The sequence below is a fragment of the Nematostella vectensis genome, chromosome 4 (assembly GCF_932526225.1).
Source record: "Nematostella vectensis chromosome 4, jaNemVect1.1, whole genome shotgun sequence".
NCBI classification, from domain to species: domain Eukaryota; kingdom Metazoa; phylum Cnidaria; class Anthozoa; order Actiniaria; family Edwardsiidae; genus Nematostella; species Nematostella vectensis.
The window spans coordinates 15,291,286-15,309,600 of record NC_064037.1 but is presented as its reverse complement, the minus strand read 5'-3'; the positions used below and the strand labels follow the sequence as shown (position 1 = coordinate 15,309,600).

General features: G+C 41.4%; 2 protein-coding genes and 1 non-coding gene across 3 annotated transcripts; 1 reads left to right on the top strand and 2 right to left on the bottom strand.

Annotated features, from left to right (window-relative positions):
• Positions 1-1,971: 1,971 nt before the first annotated feature.
• On the top strand, positions 1,972-13,014 carry LOC5507287 (ankyrin repeat domain-containing protein 13D). The gene is made up of 16 exons (XM_048726591.1): positions 1,972-2,156; positions 2,307-2,442; positions 2,774-2,898; positions 3,463-3,508; positions 4,157-4,210; positions 4,912-5,001; positions 5,414-5,483; positions 6,468-6,581; positions 7,529-7,674; positions 7,893-7,978; positions 8,291-8,390; positions 8,880-8,998; positions 9,526-9,604; positions 10,451-10,678; positions 11,244-11,382; positions 11,768-13,014. Exons 1-16 carry the CDS (start codon positions 2,013-2,015, stop codon positions 11,994-11,996), a joined length of 1,905 nt encoding a protein of 634 aa, XP_048582548.1. The 5' UTR covers positions 1,972-2,012; the 3' UTR covers positions 11,997-13,014.
• Positions 13,015-14,404: 1,390 nt separating this feature from the next.
• Positions 14,405-16,495, bottom strand: LOC5520363 (steroid 17-alpha-hydroxylase/17,20 lyase). The gene has a single exon (XM_001640220.3). The coding sequence runs from the start codon at positions 16,389-16,391 to the stop codon at positions 14,910-14,912; it is 1,482 nt and encodes a 493-aa protein (XP_001640270.2). The 5' UTR covers positions 16,392-16,495; the 3' UTR covers positions 14,405-14,909.
• A 1,712-nt stretch (positions 16,496-18,207) lies between these two features.
• On the bottom strand, positions 18,208-18,309 carry Trnaf-gaa. The gene has a single exon. It is a non-coding gene; the product is annotated as a tRNA-Phe (tRNA).
• Positions 18,310-18,315: the final 6 nt, after the last annotated feature.

The following is an 18,315-nucleotide window of genomic DNA, read 5'->3' as shown; positions in this document are numbered from 1 at the left end:
GCGTGATGTTATCATTCGCCAGCACAATATCCACTCAGTTACTCAACCAAGCGCATCATCTATGTTCAGGGTTCACCACGTTCAGGGAATCTTAACTGCCTTATTTATCGCGTGATGTTATCATTCGCCAGCACAATATCCACTCAGTTACTCAACCAAGTGCATTAATGTTCTGGGTTCACCACATTGTGGCAATAATTTAGATAAGGCCTTATCTAAATTGCCAATATTTATCGCGTGATGTTATAATACGCCAGATCCACTCTAAGCCCAGTACAGTTGAACTCCGAAATACCCTGCTACATAATTATGTTTGAATATATCAAATGACTCCTTCTTTAAAAATTAAAGTGTTAAGCTGTTCCCCCATACAAGGCTTGTGTTAGAAACCACAGGCGAACCACAGACGAATTATTCCCCCTCCCCCCTCCAGGGGCCAATCATTGGTGTGGTCATACAATACCAAAGTGTGATGTTTGGTTGGTGATCAAGCCAAGCCGTAAAGATTGAGCTTGCAGGCTTTGGTACCCCAGGGTATCAAATCCCAAGCCTTTCCTAGATTAATATAATATACGGATGGAGACAGAATTCATGGAAGGCTTCAAAACCCGCTATATAAGATCAGTTCTATACTGAAAGAACGAATCATGATGAAATCAGAGCTTCTAGCATTGTTATGCACTAGTCAATTGCAACCCCCAGCCCCCATGGTCCCGGGAAAGGGTGGGGGATTAGACTTTGACCCTGTACAAAACAGGGAAAAGCCCCCACCCCGGAAAAAACTGCAGTCAAATGCCCCTACCCCTTGGGATGCAAACTATGCAACTACCAGACAACAAGTCATCTGAAATAAGCTTTTACCTTTCAAAGCCAGTACACCTCAGCGAGTACATTTTGTGCCAATAACTATGAAGATAACAGGTTTTTTTGATAAATGAAAAAATAAAACATTTTCATCTGGCATTAGTTTTCATTCATATTTGGTTTCGCATATTTCGCCAGGCAGCTTGCCACATGCTGGTACATGGAATTGCTGGCAACACAAGAAATAGAGTCTCAACCCAGAAACTTACATGACTTTTGCAAAGTACATTTGTAAAGCTATTCACTTGTCCCCAAACCCCCAGGGTTGGGACAATTCTTAGAGTCCAAAATATTCAATTCCCACACCCCCTCGGGACAGATTCTTGATCAAAAGTGCTCTAAACCCCCACCTTAACCCCACATTTCATCGGGACCATGGGGGTGGGGGTTTCAAATGACTATTAGTGCATTAGCAAAGACCTCTCTAAACTAAAACCCCTCACAGACAAATGGTATAATAATAGTTCATAGAAAAATATTTAACCTTTCCATTCTTCGTCTTTGTGGGGCAAATTTTGCAGAGTTAGCTAGATTGTTGGTTGGTTCTCTGTTTTCCGGGAACGTTCCCGCACACAGGAAGCCCAACTATCTAAAAAATGGTCACCATAGGCATACCGTTACTTCTAGCTACAGCTTCATACTTTTCTTTCTATTTATTCCCGGAAAGTTGGAAAATACTGCAATTATTATGTAATTATTGATTTGTTGTAGTAAAGAAAGTTGTGCTTGTTCAGGGCATTAAAGTGTGTGTGTGTGTGTGTGGGGGGGGGGGATGGGGGGGGGTGGGTTCTTCAGGGTAAAAGTGAAAGTTACGCTCGTCGGGAAAATCGGAAAACACCCCTAAAGATACCTGCACGAGGGCCGATTTTGACTTCTTAGAATACGCCGAGAATCCTTAACCAGGTCGACATGGGAAGAACTTCACCCCCCCCCCCCCCCCCCCCCCCGGAGTTGACCACAGCATGCTTGTTGACAACATATTGTCAACAAGCATTCTGACTAGAGACCGTATTGTTCAGTTTATATGAAAGAAATAAGAACCATTGAAGAACATACCCAAACAATTATCTAGGGGCTGCCTGTGTATCTGCTTCTAGTTCTCAGTCCATCGGCGACGGACTAAAGTCAGCGGCCCTTCGACAACAAACATGGCGACGGCGGGAGAGAAAGACTTTCTTAGTGCTCCCCCGTCGAAATTAAACCGTGATCAGATTGCGTCCGAATTCCCTTTGCACTGGTTCGTATGGAACAGGGATGCATCTTCACTCGAAGAAGAGCTTGCCCTCGATAGAGTAAGTTGTTTGTAATTGAAGACTTTTTACTGAAGATTTGCGATTACCGGTTGTCTCAGACACAGTGTTTCATTTAAAGTCTGTCAACATTTGTTCTGTAATTTATGTTCTAGATATGTCTTAAATGCCTTCTTTGATTTTCTGTTTCAGAACAACAAAGAAAAGAAGGATCCTCGAGGCCGAACTGCTCTTCATTTAGCCGTGACTCTAGGATATGTAGATTGTGTCAAGGCTTTGGTACACGGCGGATGCGATGCGAATGCTATCAACCAAGAAGGCTGGAATGGTAATAGATTGCTTAACCAGTAATTTTTTCTGTTTGAGCTCTATCGAGTTACCCTTAACCTGTCTATGCATGGCTTTTTATTCATCTAGTTTTGGGTGTGTTTTGGAGGACTACCGGAAGCACTTGTCTGCGAGACACGATAGCGCATGACGGAAGAAAGTTAAATGGACAATAAAATGGGACTGAATTTACTCATTTTTCGTTTTCTCTTGTAGGGCATCAGATACAGAAAAAAAACTCACTCTTAGTATAATAAAAAAAATCATTTGTTCAAATGTTGAAAACAGATATAAACATTATTATTTATTGTTTCCGTTCCTTTTTCTCGCAGTTTCCCAGGAAGCAATCAGCACAGGCGACCCAGAGATTGTATCTCATGTGCTACAACACAGGGATTTCCAGAGAGGAAGTCAACGACTTGCGGGTATTCCAGACCTTCTGGAAGAGCTTAAGGCTGTAAGTATTCTAAATTGAATAAAAGGTTCATTAGAGTACCAATTATTCCTCAGTCATATAAGTACCAAAATAATTTGAATTGAGTTTCTGGATCTCATCCAATACCTAGTTAAGCTGTGCTACATTGAATTGACCACTATACAAAAGGAATGCTGGCAAAGTATTCACCTCAATCTGACTTTTTGCAACATCAAATAGCACCAGCTAGCACCACCCTAAACATGATGTTTAAAACAACACCAACATTGCAAGCCTGTTGACAGCAATGTTGGCCATCAACAACGACCACATTGCTGTCGAAATGCTGTGCTGAACTCAGCTGCGCAGCTTTGAAGTTTCTCCCCTAAAGAAAGTCTTTTTATAATGATAAAATGTAAAAAAAATATATATATATATCAGAATCTACAAGGGTGTTGCCTGATGATGCACAAATTCCCCTTAATGATTTTATGCCGCATCATTGTATGACCGTCATAAATTGCTCCAATTGAACCAGTCAAAGCATGCATACAGTACAACTTCAATTCTATTATACATGCTTATATTTCACTGATATCTTTTCAGGCAACAGATTTTTATGTGGAAATGAAATGGGAATTCACTAGTTGGGGTAAGTAGGACTGTTGATGTCGTATTTTTGCTAGAACCAAAATGCATTGGCTCTAAGCGATTTCCAAAATTACAACCTCATGCTCTTTAACAACCCCTTTGTTTTTGTTGCTAGAAATACCAATGAGATCCATATAAAATCTATGATTTTCCTCTACATTTTCCTTTTTTGCCTTGTATGTCCCTACGTATAGTTTTCAAAGATACCTTGATTTTTCTGCAAGGTTTTTTCAAGATCTGATTATGGTACAGCGTTCTTATGGAAGCAATAATTTTATTCATATGGATGTAATCCAATATAATCCCTACAAGCTGTTGAAATGTATTAAAATCCATGAAAAATACCAAATACTGTAGGTACAGTAATCCTCAGTTGTCAACAGTACATACCCAGGGGTAAGGGAGGGAAGTTTCGGAAGAACCCCCCACTCAACTCGAAGGTCCGCTCGATTAAAGGAAAATTAAATACCGTTTGCGAGCTAGGATGAGCTACCTTAGAGAAGATGTTCCCATAAATGGGTAAACAAATCCCAATGTTTAAAATCCTGGCCAAGGTCCTGTGGCAGATTTAGAGTGATGATTAGGTGGATAAAGGTTTGTGAATAGGACCATCATTTCAACCTTTGCTCATTTTATTTGTCATTTTTAGTGCCATTCATGTCAAGGATGTGCCCAAGTGATACTTATAAGATATACAAAAGCGGCAAGTAAAATACTATTGTATATATTAAAATACTACTGTTATATGTTGTTTCCAAGCTTTAATACACATAGATATGCCAAGCATTGCAAACAACTTTCTCGAAATGATAAAAAATTTAATGAAACTCTCATAAGCTCTTATGTTGAATTTGAAGAATAAACAGAACACCTCTTGAACATAGGTACAGTACACTATTCTCAGAACTTTTATAAATAGTTTTCTTTGGTCCTGAACAGATACAAACTAATAGCTCATTGAACAGGATGTACATATGATCCAGGGCTGACTTATTATTCATTTTGGGGCGCTCAACATGTTATTTACTATAAAAACTGTTAGGGAGGATTTTTAGAAAAGAATATTTTGATTGTTCCATCGAAGTATTTTCGAAGTGTGTCAATGGTTAGCAAACGTTTGAACAACGCAAAGCTATTAGACTTGTAATAAACACAGGATGATTTTTGTTCAGTGAATAAGAGTTGCTGAGATTGTTTGAGCACATAATCAAATTGCCATGCGACTTGAACTCTCTTCAACTCTTGTCTTTATTTGATTGGGACATGATTCATGTGAGGGGCATGATTGAATGTGCATAATGCAACTTTAACTCAACTTTTGTCTCCAATCGATTGGGGCATGACTGATATGAGGGGCGTGATTGAATGTGCATAGTAAAATTGTTTGTTATTTTTGTTGTGCAGGAGCTGCTGTTCGTGTTGATACAACATTATTGGGATTTGATCAAAATGAATGGCAAAGAGGGAACAGAACATATGTCTTTAAAGCTGATGGTACTTGACAATTGATAGCTTAAGAGGGAGGACTCAGATAATAGCATAACTAAGGATCAAACATGTTTTTTTGTTTTATTTTTGGTTTAGATTATTACGTAAAGTTCAAGTTGACACTTGTTAAAATGTTAGGGATTTTTAGGGGGGATAGAATTCCAGGGTCAACTGTTGTTTCTACTGCACTAGTCAATCTTTAAGAGTACAAAATCAACTTCCCTTTTTCCCGGTTTAGTTGACTAAAGAAATTTTATTTTTAAAATGAAAAGAGAATTAAAAACATAGTTGATATGTCATCATACTGCAAACACATATTATATAGAACATCTGTTATCCATAACTAATATGTGATAAAAAATATCATGCCTTCCTTTGACATTATTATGTGGCTTTTTTAATACTACTAACTTTTTAGATAAAGGTGGAACATTCCTAGAGATTGACCATGAGCGAAGAAGAGTATGGACAGAGACACTGAGCCTTAGGTACTGTACATTGTGATTGTGAAATTTAGAAGATATGTATGGAATTTACCAATTTGATTTAACTATTGCCATATACTGTATTTTATATATTGATGGACTCCCTCCTCCCCATCCCTTTTGGCTTTGGCCCCCTCCCTCTGATTAAAATTAGGAAAAATGTATGGAATTCACCAACATGATTTAGCCCCTGCCGCCCCTTTGAGCTGGTGCCTCCTCCTAGATCTGCTTTTCATAGGCACATGCATGCATGATAAACATGGTCAGGTAAAAATGTAAGACAAAAAAATCTTCTCCTGTATCAGCAGCCTCTTCTACAATTTATTATTTTCTTCTATCAGGGGATGGCTGCTACTTTCTTTAGAAAAGTCGGAGTTTTACTGAATGTATGGAAGGAAACAAAAGTGTGGCTTGAGTTTTCAACTTTAAGCCTCTCACCCAAAGTTTGATAAAAATATGGGCCTGGTTCCTAGAAAGTAAGTTAATGCTAACCCAGGAATGAATGCCCCTTTTATCCAATCAAATGTCGAGATAGCTGTTTTAACCCGGCCTGTGTTAGCACTAACCTGCTTTCCAGGAACAGACCCATGGTAATTCCTGGGATTATCCAAAAATCTGATCCAAAAGTCTGGGCCTAACTGGGCACACCTGCCGACACCCTTCTGAATATAGGGTGATTAGATTCACAACGCCGGCAAGAGCACGCCGCCTCCCGCATCTTCTATTGCGTGCGCACGCTGATTTTTGCCAGCGTCCTGTCCTTAGAAGGACATGAAAAAGCATGAAATGCCGCTATGAACAAGGCGCAACTCCAGCAAGGGAAGTGTGCAGGCGCAATAGAACGTGCGCCAGGCGGCGTCCTCTTGCCTGCGTCGAGGATCTAAATCACCCTAATAACAGACTCTCCTTGCAAAATAAAACTATTGCAAAACCTAGTCCCCACATGGACTGTTACTTAGTTTACCATTTTCTACCCTGGCACTACAGGAATGATATAAGGGATCTGGACTCTACCAAGCCATCAGAGGAAGTGATAACCTCAAGGATGACATCTCCTTTGGTGACAACTATACTGGACACTGATAAGATTGCGTTCCAGAGGTTTGTATACTGTATGACACCTATACTGTATGACACCTATAAGGTTGCACTTGGAGAATCCAAGTGTTGTTACTGGCATTGCTTCAGGTTAAAGCACATTAATCCTCAAGTGCAACCCTATTTGAAATATGATATAACTAGAAGGACAACAGGCAAGCTGTTGAAAAACTAGTTGGTCTGAATAGGCGTGGTGTAGACAAGGTATAAATCAACACAAGATTGAAAAGGAATGTTTGGAGCTCCAACGAAGGGCTAACACTCGAAACGTCAGCACAACTACTCTGTTCGCCGAGGCATTTAACATACCTTTTCAACCTTGTGTTGATTTATACTTTGGCTATTTGGAATAGGTGTATATCCTGATTCTCGACCAATGTTAATATCCCTGATGTTTATGATATAATTTACTGTATGAATACTGGGATGAAAGCCACAAATTTCAATGACACTTAACAAAAAGTTGCATCCAAAGTAATCATCCAAAATACATCTATGCTAAGTACTTGTAAAGAAATTCTCATTCTTATTTGGTGTAAAATGAAGCTTTTGAAACATTTTTCCATCATGTCCTCTTATTCACATCTTTTTAATAAGCACATCACTTGTTGTCCACATTTGATTGATCAACCACTTCTTTATTATTGTTTTCAATTGAAAATACTGTATATCATTTTATTTGCACTAAACTTAACTTAACCATTGACGGTTGAAATTTAACCCCTTACTGTTAACAATATCTTATCGAAAGCATCTCAGTCTCTTCATTGGATAAGGAAAAGGATTCTTTGAGTGAGTCAGTATTGTGATGGAGCATAAAATGGATGTGTGATTTCCTTTCTTAAAACAGTTTAAGATTACAGTAAATGTATGTTGTATCCTGTAGTACCTTCAGGATAACATTGTTCAGTAATAATAAGTGTCCAAATCTCTAATCACATCTGTTACAGACATAAGACCATGTGGGGGTGGGGTGGAGACAAAACCGAGACTGTAGATGACTATGAGTGCAAGGTGTACACGGCTAGTGGTGTGGAGGTGGTCACGAAAACGAGGGTTGAACACCTGGCAGATGAAGACAGAAAACAAACACAGAGTAAGTCTACTATGATAGCGGTCACAAAAACCAGGGTCAAACAACCAGCAGCTGAAGACAAGAACACAAAATAAGTTAATAACTGCATCCAGATTTCTGGGCTAATTCTGTTCCCTAAAAGGCATGTAAATCCACTTTCATAGCTTGTTTCATTTGAGATTTGTATTTGGTCGCTTGTATAGTTATGGCACATTCATGACTCACTCATTTGCCTCTAGCTTTTCCAGTGCCCCAGGGAATTGCAGGGAGTGGTCTACAGTCATTTCTTGGAATTGAAGAGGAAAATCAATTGAATCCTGCTGAGGTCAGTCACAAAAGTTCCCTATTCTCCTTCCATGGACGACAGATTCTAAAATCATTTTGGTGGGTGCGGGCATTGTCCAGCCAAAATTATCGGACAACAAATTAGATGTCTCTACACCAAAATATGGGACAAAATTGCTGCGTCATTAAATTCCTTTCTATAGAAACATGTGGTCACTGAAAAACTTAAAGAAATCCAAACCTGGCATATTCAAGTATACCGACAGCACGTGTAAGTGCCCCCTCCCCCCCGCCCCCCATCACAGATTTGGATGTCTGTGCTGTCACTTATGAGTTTGGGGTATGTTTACAGGATGAAGATAACCTTGCCTCAATGGATCCATTGTCAAATAACCCTTACAGAATGACTTTAGAGGAGTACTTCAACCCACCGACTGTCAAGGATGGACGAGGTAATTTAAGTAGAAGAGGATGGATAGTTAACATCTCAGTGTGAATAGGAGTATGTAAATCAGAAGCTCAATACACCAAAAACTGGAAATCGACTCTGCAGAGTCGATTTCCAGTTTTTGGTGTATTGTATTCATTGTTCTGGTACGAGATCGCGACAGTTTGGGCTTTTTGATTCTATTAAATCAGAAGCTCAGGATAGTTCAAGTATGTCCTAAGGTTTTTGCCAGGGAAAAAAAGTTGGTCATATTTTACTTTGACCAGTACTCATAGAGTAATAAAACTGCAAAGAAGCAGGGGCGTAACCAGTAAAGCTATTATGTCTTAGTCTTAGTCGTTACGTCTCAGTTAGAAACAAATTTTCTGGAGAAACCACCCCCCATCCCCCCCTCAAAGAAAAATCCTGGCTATGCCCCTGAGAACTGTTTTCATATTTATGTTGGTAATATTGATACAAATGGATTACCTCGTCCTTGTCTTTTAACTCTCAGATGTAGGCAAGCTTAAAGAAATGTCAGTCAAGAAGCAGAAGTTTCGTGCAACCATCTCTATGGCCGACCCGTACCCACTGTCTCTCCAAGAGCAGGTTCTACCTATTATTAAACTACTGGTAAGGGGTCAGCAGCAGATCAACAACATTTGACTGTCTGTTCCTTGCATTCTAGAATTATTTTCTCTTTTCAAAGAGGGCGAAAATGCACACCTCCAAGATTACCCCTATTTTTTTCCTTTTTTCCCCCTTGATCATCACTGCGCTATTTATGAATGCTGGGCCGATATGTTACCAATTTCAATGACAATTACAAAAAGTTGTATCAAAAAGTAAAAACTCTTTTTTATATTTTGTGTGTTATTACTTGTCTAAAGGAATCTTTGCCTTTGATGTGGAATGACCTTATTTAGAAAATCTTCCCATCATGTCTGTACCATCATATCACATAAGTAAATTATTGGCTCAAACACATTTCTTAATGGAGAGGGATCCGCCAAGGGGAGGATTCACCAAGAGGGATTATTCATAAATGGAAATGGGAATAGTACGACATGCCATTTCCTTACCGTTTATTATTTTACAGATGTTTTGTGTTCTCAGTCTAGTCTTGCTACATGTAAATGACCCAGTACCTTTCTCTTCAGGCGATAAGTAATGCCCACTTTGCCAAGTTGAGAGACTTCATTGCATTGCATCTCCCGTCTGGCTTCCCTGTAAAAATAGGTAAGCTCACCCATACAAGCATTCACGCGCTATTGATTGTGAGACACACCAAAATGGCATTTTTACACTCGTGTAAATTTTGAATTTATTAAGTAAATGACATGAAAACATGCGACTTAGGCGAGCCTGCAAACATTTTACTCTGAAATGACATGACGTAAGATGACTACCCTACATAGCCATGAGCACGATTTTAAAGAAAACAAGCCAGAAGCAAGCAAGAATCTCTTCAGTTTCCTTCATGTTCTGATACGCACTACAGCATGTCTTTGCCACGCTGGTTGGCAGGTTAAACTCGTTTCAATCAAATAGTATGTTTCCTCCATCTCTTTGGCTTACCGACCAAAATGGTGATGAGTGCCCATTACACTGTTGTAATAGGCTCTAATCAAACGTCACAATACAGCCAACAATTACTTCTTTCCCAGCCGGCATTTAGTCGACACATCTACTGTCATAGTGCTGTACTTACAGGCATAAAACTTTAACCCCGTGTTAAATTCTTTTTTGATTCTTTTTTCAAATGACAATTCACTCTGAAAAAATCAAAACAGAAACTTCACAGTGACTCAAAAGAAAAGGGAGACACAGAGCAGGGTACCACAATATTTCTTTTGAACTTTCATTTAGCTTAATTATTGATTGCTTTTTATCAGAAGAAACCCCTTCCCCCCAGGGCTTGGTCTGATACGCCCCTCACCGCCCTTCCCCTAGGGCTGGTCTAATACGTCCCTCACCCCTCCTCCCCCTAGGGCTTGGTCTGATCCGCCCCCCCCCCCCCCTCTCACAAGGCTTGATCCTATAATGGAATGCTCCATGAGAGTGTCATAATGTTGGCTTTTTTAGAAATTCCACTGTTCCATGTCCTGAATGCCAAGATCACATTTGCAAACATCAATGCCCTTGAGAGTGATGTCACAGGGGTCAATGTGGCACGTGAACCAATCATGAGCGAGCAGCCAGAAGAGGGCGTGGCCTCATCACAGAACCCGCTGACGGCAAAATGCAAGATAGAGGAGATGTGTTTTGAGGTGCCCACCGGTTACAGACAAGTTAAAGTGGGAGAACAGGCTGGTAAGAGCCTCTATTATTTCTACTACTTAAGGTGGCTCCCTAATATTTCTTGTAGCTCTTTGTGATATGTTCTTTGTTATATGAACTTGTAGGAGTCACAAATCTACCCAGGTCTCGATTTTTTATCCATAATGACATACCAATATGCTAAGAAACCACCCTACACAGAATGCTTCGCTTTGTTTACATTTTCTTCAGTGAAAAAATCTTTAATACTCTATATTGAGGGACCAATCTTTTCATTCTTTGGATTGTAGTACGCATATGTATATATAAAACGCATTTTATGTGCATTAAGATATTAGTACACGTTTTATTACTTATAATACAATATTGTGATTTAACAGTTAACAACAGATTGACTTCGCTTCGAAAATTACTGCAAAAGCAATGCTGGACAGTGCTAATCCTCCACACTACCCTAACAATGTTAATTGCTTGACTTCACTGTTAACTTTAGCATACTAGACTCACCAAATACTTCCCTACGCTTCGCCAGCATACCTACAGCGCATCTACAGTAACAGACCATCTGACTGAATTCTCTTAAATTTGTATTTCAAAGCTGTCATTCGTGATGAAGAAGACGAACTGCTACAGTTGGCAATACAACAGAGCTTGCTCGAGTATGGAGGGGGGCAAGTCGATGCCGAGCAGATCGCTATCCGCGAGTCACTATCAGACGAGGATGTCATGCTGCAGAGGTATCTCCAAATGTCTCTCGTTGTCTCTAGATTTTGGCCGTGGTGTTAGTTATGGGGGGAGGGGGGTCACAAAGGATATATGAACATTTCCGTTCTGTAGGTGAGGGGGGTAAACCTCTATGCTTTAAAAAAAATGGTTCGGTAGCGTATTTCCAAAGAGTGAAAATGCTTTACGTGGGGAGTGGGGGAGAATTGCAATAAATGTATAACTTTAAGTCTGTCGTAATTTCCCCAAATCAGCGGATGGAATTACTTTCTCACACTTGGAACTTTGCTAGGATGACAACATATCAGCTGACGGAGCCTCTTTTGTTAATGCCAGAATATGTTCATTTTATTGGTTACCTCTTCTACTTCAGCTGCTGATTGCGTCTTAAAATTTCAGGGCAATTCGCGAAAGCATTAAGGACTATGGTGCACCTGAGGGTAACGAGGGGGTTGCCACGCCCATTACCGACCCCACCCCTCCCTTGGATAACGAGGATGACACGGAGGACGAGCTCCTTTTGGCTATGGCGCTATCCGAGCAGCAACAAGAGGAGGACGAGAAACGACGCAGGCGAGAGGAAGAAGAACTGCAGCGGGTGTTGCAGTTGTCCATGTCCATCAAATGACGGGAGTAAAGAATAGAAAAAAAAAACTGAAAGCGTAAAACTCGGCAGACCAAGCGATCGACTGTACTATTTAGAGTCAAAAGAATTTAATTTCATCATATGATGGGAGCTAGCGCACAACACTCGTCCGACCAAGCGACTGAATTATGTTTATGGACAGAAGGGTTCCGAATGGAGCAACAGATGTCCATCGTTATCGGGGTACAAATGTACCTTCAGCCAACAGTCTGGGTCTATCAAGCGATCAAGCTATTGACTTTTTGTTTAAAGGAAAGAGGGTTCCAGATGGATTTGCAGTTGTCCATGGGGATACAAATGGTGCTTCAACTCTCTGTGTCTATCAAGCCACCAACTTGTATCGACTTTTTGTTTAAAGGAAGAAGGTTCTAGATGGGTAGTCAATTCCTTCTCTACCAGGTGATACTATATTTATTAGCAAGAGGAGTAAAATATTTGAAGATGGAGCCACAAGTCCCTGATTTGGCTGCCACTATTCATAACCCAACACAACAACACATTTCACGCGAACTCCTGCTTTTTTTATATCTAGCCCCATATCAGTATTCACTGATAAAAGGCATGTGAGTACAGACGGCATACTCAAGGGTCTAGGAAAGAACGGCTGTAGAGTCATTCAGGGGCTCTCACAAACACCACAGCGTCTCCGAGAATACAGACGATGCCTCAAGCCTCCATGTCTATGAAAGGGTTTTATTTTATTACTATTTGTAAAAGGCTAGTTACAGGGTAATTTTCTTGTCGTAACTTTCCACGACTACGACTATCAACTACTGGGAGTTGCAGTTGGTGTTTTTAACTGTATGTCTATCAAGTGTTGATCTTTTATCGGATGAAAGGAGGAACAGACTAGAGACTGGTAGTCGGGGTGTCTGGCAGCGATTTGTCAAAGGAAGGAGTTAAGGGTTGTTCTGCGATTGTTTTCTATTGGCCTGTATGAGCGCCAGAATTGGTGCACGCTCGTTATGATTCAATCACTTTCCTTCTTCGACAGCGAAAACGACGAGCGCTCTAGGGATCCAAGAATATGGCATTGTTGAAACCCGCGCTACAATGTTTGGCGAAACAAAGCTGGAATGTTAAAACAGCGCAACAACATTTCCCATCTTCACATCCTACAATATAGTATACAAACAATACAACATCGCTGGGACAAGCAAAGCTGCGAATCTGTTTTTTTCTTTCAATGCTGGCACTGTTGCAGGTCGCTTATAGCTGTACTGGAAGAGAGCTGTTCTGGACCACCATATGATTATTTTATTCGATCGTCCCTATCAATTGCCTTATTTGGACTCTATCGTATAGAGAAACCCCACAAATCATTACGAAACAGAGAGAAAAGTAGTATGTTTTTGTTGGCTCAATGTATTTTAAACTGATAGCAGCTTCAGAGTGCTATTTACTTAGTCAGATCTTCAAAATTGTTGTCCTTGTAGCAGTTTTTTTTTTTAAGTTAAAAACTGTATGTACATATTGTAGATCGATATATTATTACCTAAGAAACTATTAAAATATGCATAAAGGTTGGTTCACACTAGGACGCAAGCGTAGTGCAACATAAGTGAGAATCGGTCGAACACAAACGCAAGAAAATCAAGAGGTTGCGGCGTTCTCTTGCGCCTCCGCTTATGCTTGCGTTCTAGTGAGAATCGGAAAATAACATGTGTTGCGCTTGCGCTTACGTCCAAGTGAGAACCAACCTTAAGTGAATAAAAAGCTATTTGGTGGTTATGTCTTTTGTACGCAAAGTTCGCATTAGGTAGGTTAAATGGGATGGCTGTTTACTCTAAGCCACATTCCTGTGGATCAGAGTTCGCTTAGGTAGGTTAAATGGGATGGCTGTATAGTCTAAGCCACATTCCTGTGGATCAGTGTTCGCATTGGGTAGGTTAAATGGGATGACTGTTTACTCTAAGCCACATTCCTGTGGATCAGAGTTCGCATTAGGTAGGTTAAATGGGATGGCTGTTTACTCTATGCCGCATTCCTGTGGATCAGTGTTCGCATTAGGTAGGTTAAATGGGATGACTGTATACTCTATGCCGCATTCCTGTGGATCAGAGTTCGCATTAGGTAGGTTTAATGGGATGGCTGTTTACTCTATGCCGCATTCCTGTGGATCAGAGTTCGCATTAGCTAGGTTAAATGGGATGGCTGTTTACTCTGCCGCATTCCTGTGGATCAGAGTTCGCATTAGCTAGGTTAAATGGGATGGCTGTATACTGTATGCCGCATTTCTGTGGATCAGAGTTCGCATTATGTAGGTTAAATGGGATGCAAGTCGCATTATTATCACTACAAGCAAAAAAGAGATCAGTTTGAACGGGGTCTGGATAAAACAGGCAATCACCGAATGTGTGAAGGAAGAACTAATACAACAACAACCTTGATAAGACATTGATTGGGATTATTTTGTTCATTATAACTCCTCTACCAAAAACGACGAATGCATACAGTTTAACCTAAATACAGCTGGTACCCTAGACACGGCAAAAAAGTACTCTTTTTAGATGTATTGGTTTTGTAAAGTGTTTATCATATGGAACGAGCTATTTAAGGATTTACTCTATATTAATAAAAAAAAAAACTTAAGAGATTACACTGTTTTTGCACATAGCATTGAACTGAATAAGCATGGTCTTAACGTGATCGGACGCACACAGTGTACGGCATAACTGAATTAGCATGGTCTTAACGTGATCGGACGCACACAGTGTAGGGCATAACTGAATTAGCATGGTCTTAACGTGATCGGACGCACACAGTGTACGGCATAACTGAATTAGCATGGTCTTAACGTGATCGGACGCACACAGTGTAAGGCATAACTGAATTAGCATGGTCTTAACGTGATCGGACGCACACAGTGTAAGGCATAACTGAATAAGCATGGTCTTAACGTGATCGGACGCACACAGTGTAGGGCATGGGGTGCAGTACCACGCCCAGGTCCCCCTCCATAGATGGAAGCTCGCAGCCAGGGGGATTAACAAACTCGAACCTCTGCAGCATCCGTGAAAGGAATAGGAACAGCTCAGAGCGAGCCAGAACCTCTCCTAGACACACCCTCGGACCGGCACCAAATGGCAGGAAGGTACCACCAACGGGCGCCTTGAATTTCCCTTCTTCGTCCAGGAACCGGTCCAGGTTGAAGGTGAATGGATCCTTCCAGACGGTTGGGTCGTGGTGGAGAGACCAGAGATTCGCGAACACAGTGGTCCCCTCGGGGATTTCAAACCCTTGCAAGGTGGACCGCTCGCGGGCCTTGTGGGGAATGGCCAAAGGCGCCAAGTTCGCAAGGCGGAGGGTCTCGGCGGTGAACGCCTCTAGCACTGGGAGCTCTTTTCTTTTAGAAAGCTGAGGAAAGGCGTCCCGACCGATGACGTCATCGATCTCCTTGTGCAGGCGTTCCTGGACGTCTGGGTTGTGCAGAAGGTAGATGACAGCCCATCCCAGGGTGGTTGAGGTGGTCTCGGACCCGGCAATGAACAGGGTGGCGAGCCCTGCCATTATGATGGTGCTTTCCTGCAAGTGTTCCTTGCTGGACTTGTCCTCCTGCTCCGCGTCTTGTTTGGCTTTTAGCAGAGCGTCCGTGTAATCACGAATATTTTCAGGGTCGAAGGTCTTCACGTGCTCTTGGTATTTCCTCTCTAGGATTTCATATCTCTCTTGGCCGATCTGTATCAGATCCCTCTGCTTTTCGCTAAAAGGAAGTATAGAAGCGAGGGAAGGAAAAATATTGGTGACCAAGTTTCCGCCGAATCCTATACGAGACAGTTTATCGTGGATCTCATAAACTCGGAGGAATTCAGGGTCGTCTATCTGATAGCGCGTTCCAAACAGCTTCGTACAAATCACGTTAGTAACAGCGATGCCGAACTGTTGAGTGATATCAAAAGGCTTGCCTGCGGAGGACTCCAGGCGGTTACAGAGCTCCAACACTTCATCTTTAATCACGTCTTGCAATCGATTCTCGCCATAAACTTTAATGGTCGAATGCCCAAGTTTGCGAAACAACTTCCATGTTTCGCCATAATCCATCACCGTAAGACCTGGACCTCGGTTTAGCGCACTTTTTAACTGTGGATTCAGAACGGGCCTTCCTGCAAAATTTCTCGGTTGCCGAACTAGAGCCTCTTTTATAGCATCTCCGCTGAGCACTATCGCAAGTTTGTGGCCAAGGTAGAGCCGGTAGACCTTGCCGTATGTCTTCTCGAGCTCGGTAAAGCTTAAGTGCATTTGCTTGCTTAGTAAATTCAAGTTACCGATGAGTGGGAGAGGACGCGGACCGGGCGGCAAGTTGCTTCCTCTGAACTCCAAGAACAGATGGTAGAAGATGAAGAGAGATGCAGCGAGGATCGCAAACTCAACCAACATGTTGGTTTAGTTTGTTTAAGATGAGAAGAGTGCCGATCGTGAAATGCAAATGCTCTGTAGGGAACGCATGACGGACAGAAAATAAAAGAACCCCTGAGGCGCAAACACACGAAAAGGATTACGTATACGCTCCTCGGCGGGCCTATCACGCTCTACCGAGCTATGACGTCACTGGCCCTTTCTGATCTCATGAAGCGTCCGCCATATTGTAAAGTGTAAGTCTGCGCGCAAAGCATCATGGAGCTGACAGCAAGGGAGTAGCCTGGGGACGAGGCTAACGCATACAGGGCAACATGGAGGTAGATGACAGGCAATAATTGATTATTGTAAAATAACATACGCTATACTGATATGCCCAAATACTGTTTCAAATCGAATTAAAATGTGTCATGTAAGTACCCCCACCCCCGGATTTGATAGGAACTGAGCGAATAAGGAAACAGAGGAAAAAAGAACTGCGAAATAAGGAACCAAAATAACACTGGTCTGATTCCCATGTTACAAGGCATCAACTTCACCCTCGAGGACGACGACATGGGCGACAGGGATCGAGACCGAAAGCGTACGCGTGCAGACGAAAGAAAGAGAGAGAAAAGACGCTTTAGGTAACTGCTCTGTACAGCTGTAAGCGCTGGTTACCGTAAAGTTAACTACATCAGAGTTTTGCGAAAGACCGTAAAACGGCTTTTGTTTTACTGTAAGAAAGTGGGAAACTTCAAAACTGCACCCCCCCCCCCCCCCTCAAAAAAAAAAAAGAAAAAAACGGCCAAAATCGAAAAACCGCACTAACACAACCGCATCACCGCTTCCCCCTTTCCCTCCATCACACGTATCCATAATCGTTGCGGATACGGCTACGCGTCCACACGGATACGACGATTACGCGGGCTGATTCGCAAACTTTTTTAATCCGAAAACCAACGTGTAGGCGGTCGAACCGAAAATTTTTGATTACGATTACGTTAAAATAACACCTCCAGTCTCTAGCCGTGTGATACACTATTTTTTTTATAAGAACCATTTTTTATAATAACGTCCAGCCTGAAATTTCACCACATTTTAAAAGCATGCTAACAACATGCCGAGGCTCAGATTAACAGAATTGTTTTTCTTTTTTAGTCAAATTGTGCTCATAGTAACAATCTTACTATTGCTATTGATCTGCATTAGTGTAATTCTCTTCCTAATAATTCATTAGGTATTATATTCTTATACACACTAAAATTAAATAACATCGTTAAGAACATATTCAGCCTTAAAATACTCTGAAAATAAGAACGGCCCAGCCTCAACTGAAAATTAGAAGTTCTTAGAAAAATGTTAACAAAAAAAAATGGCGGAACAACGAGTGAAGCTAGTATCCCTTTTCCAGTCTTTTAGCCTGTGTTCAGGATAATCTAATTATGCTGCCAGTAGTAAAAAAAACGAAAGTAAAATGTAAACAATAACAACAATTGTTTTGTGAAGTCCCGCCTTAAGGGGGTCCAGGAAATTTTGGAAGCATTAATACTTACTAGTGTTTGTCTTTAGCCTTCAATGAAGGCGTTTACCCAGTGTTTTATAGCGTATAACCGCCCTAGTTTGTCTCATATTTGTCACCTCTGACAGTCCTCCCGAGTTAGAGTGGCAACCAGCCCCACAATCTCGTTCCCAGAGCCCACGTGGCTTCTAGGCCCCAATATTTTTTTTCCTTCTGTGTACTTTTTAACAAAATGCGATTATTTTATAGGGGCATGCACTCTAAAATCTCTAATCCAAATTTCATCATCTGAAAAACATGGTTTCCCCGATTTGGAAAGCCAGAGAAAAAAAGTTATGCCGAAACCCGGGATTGTTCAGGGCCCCTACGAGCCCTCCGGATTGAACCAGGGACCTTCAGATCTTCAGTCTGACGCTCTCCCAACTGAGCTATTTCGGCAGATGA

Bases quoted from the DNA above. Each gene is read 5' to 3' on its own strand.
- LOC5507287 (XM_048726591.1), top strand. From the start codon at position 2,013: ATGGCGACGGCGGGAGAGAAAGACTTTCTTAGTGCTCCCCCGTCGAAA. The intron at 4,211-4,911 runs GCAAGTAAAATA...TTTGTTGTGCAG, and splicing joins TTATAAGATATACAAAAGCG to GAGCTGCTGTTCGTGTTGAT. The intron at 6,582-7,528 runs GTTTGTATACTG...CATCTGTTACAG, and splicing joins GATAAGATTGCGTTCCAGAG to ACATAAGACCATGTGGGGGT.
- LOC5520363 (XM_001640220.3), bottom strand. From the start codon at position 16,391: ATGTTGGTTGAGTTTGCGATCCTCGCTGCATCTCTCTTCATCTTCTAC.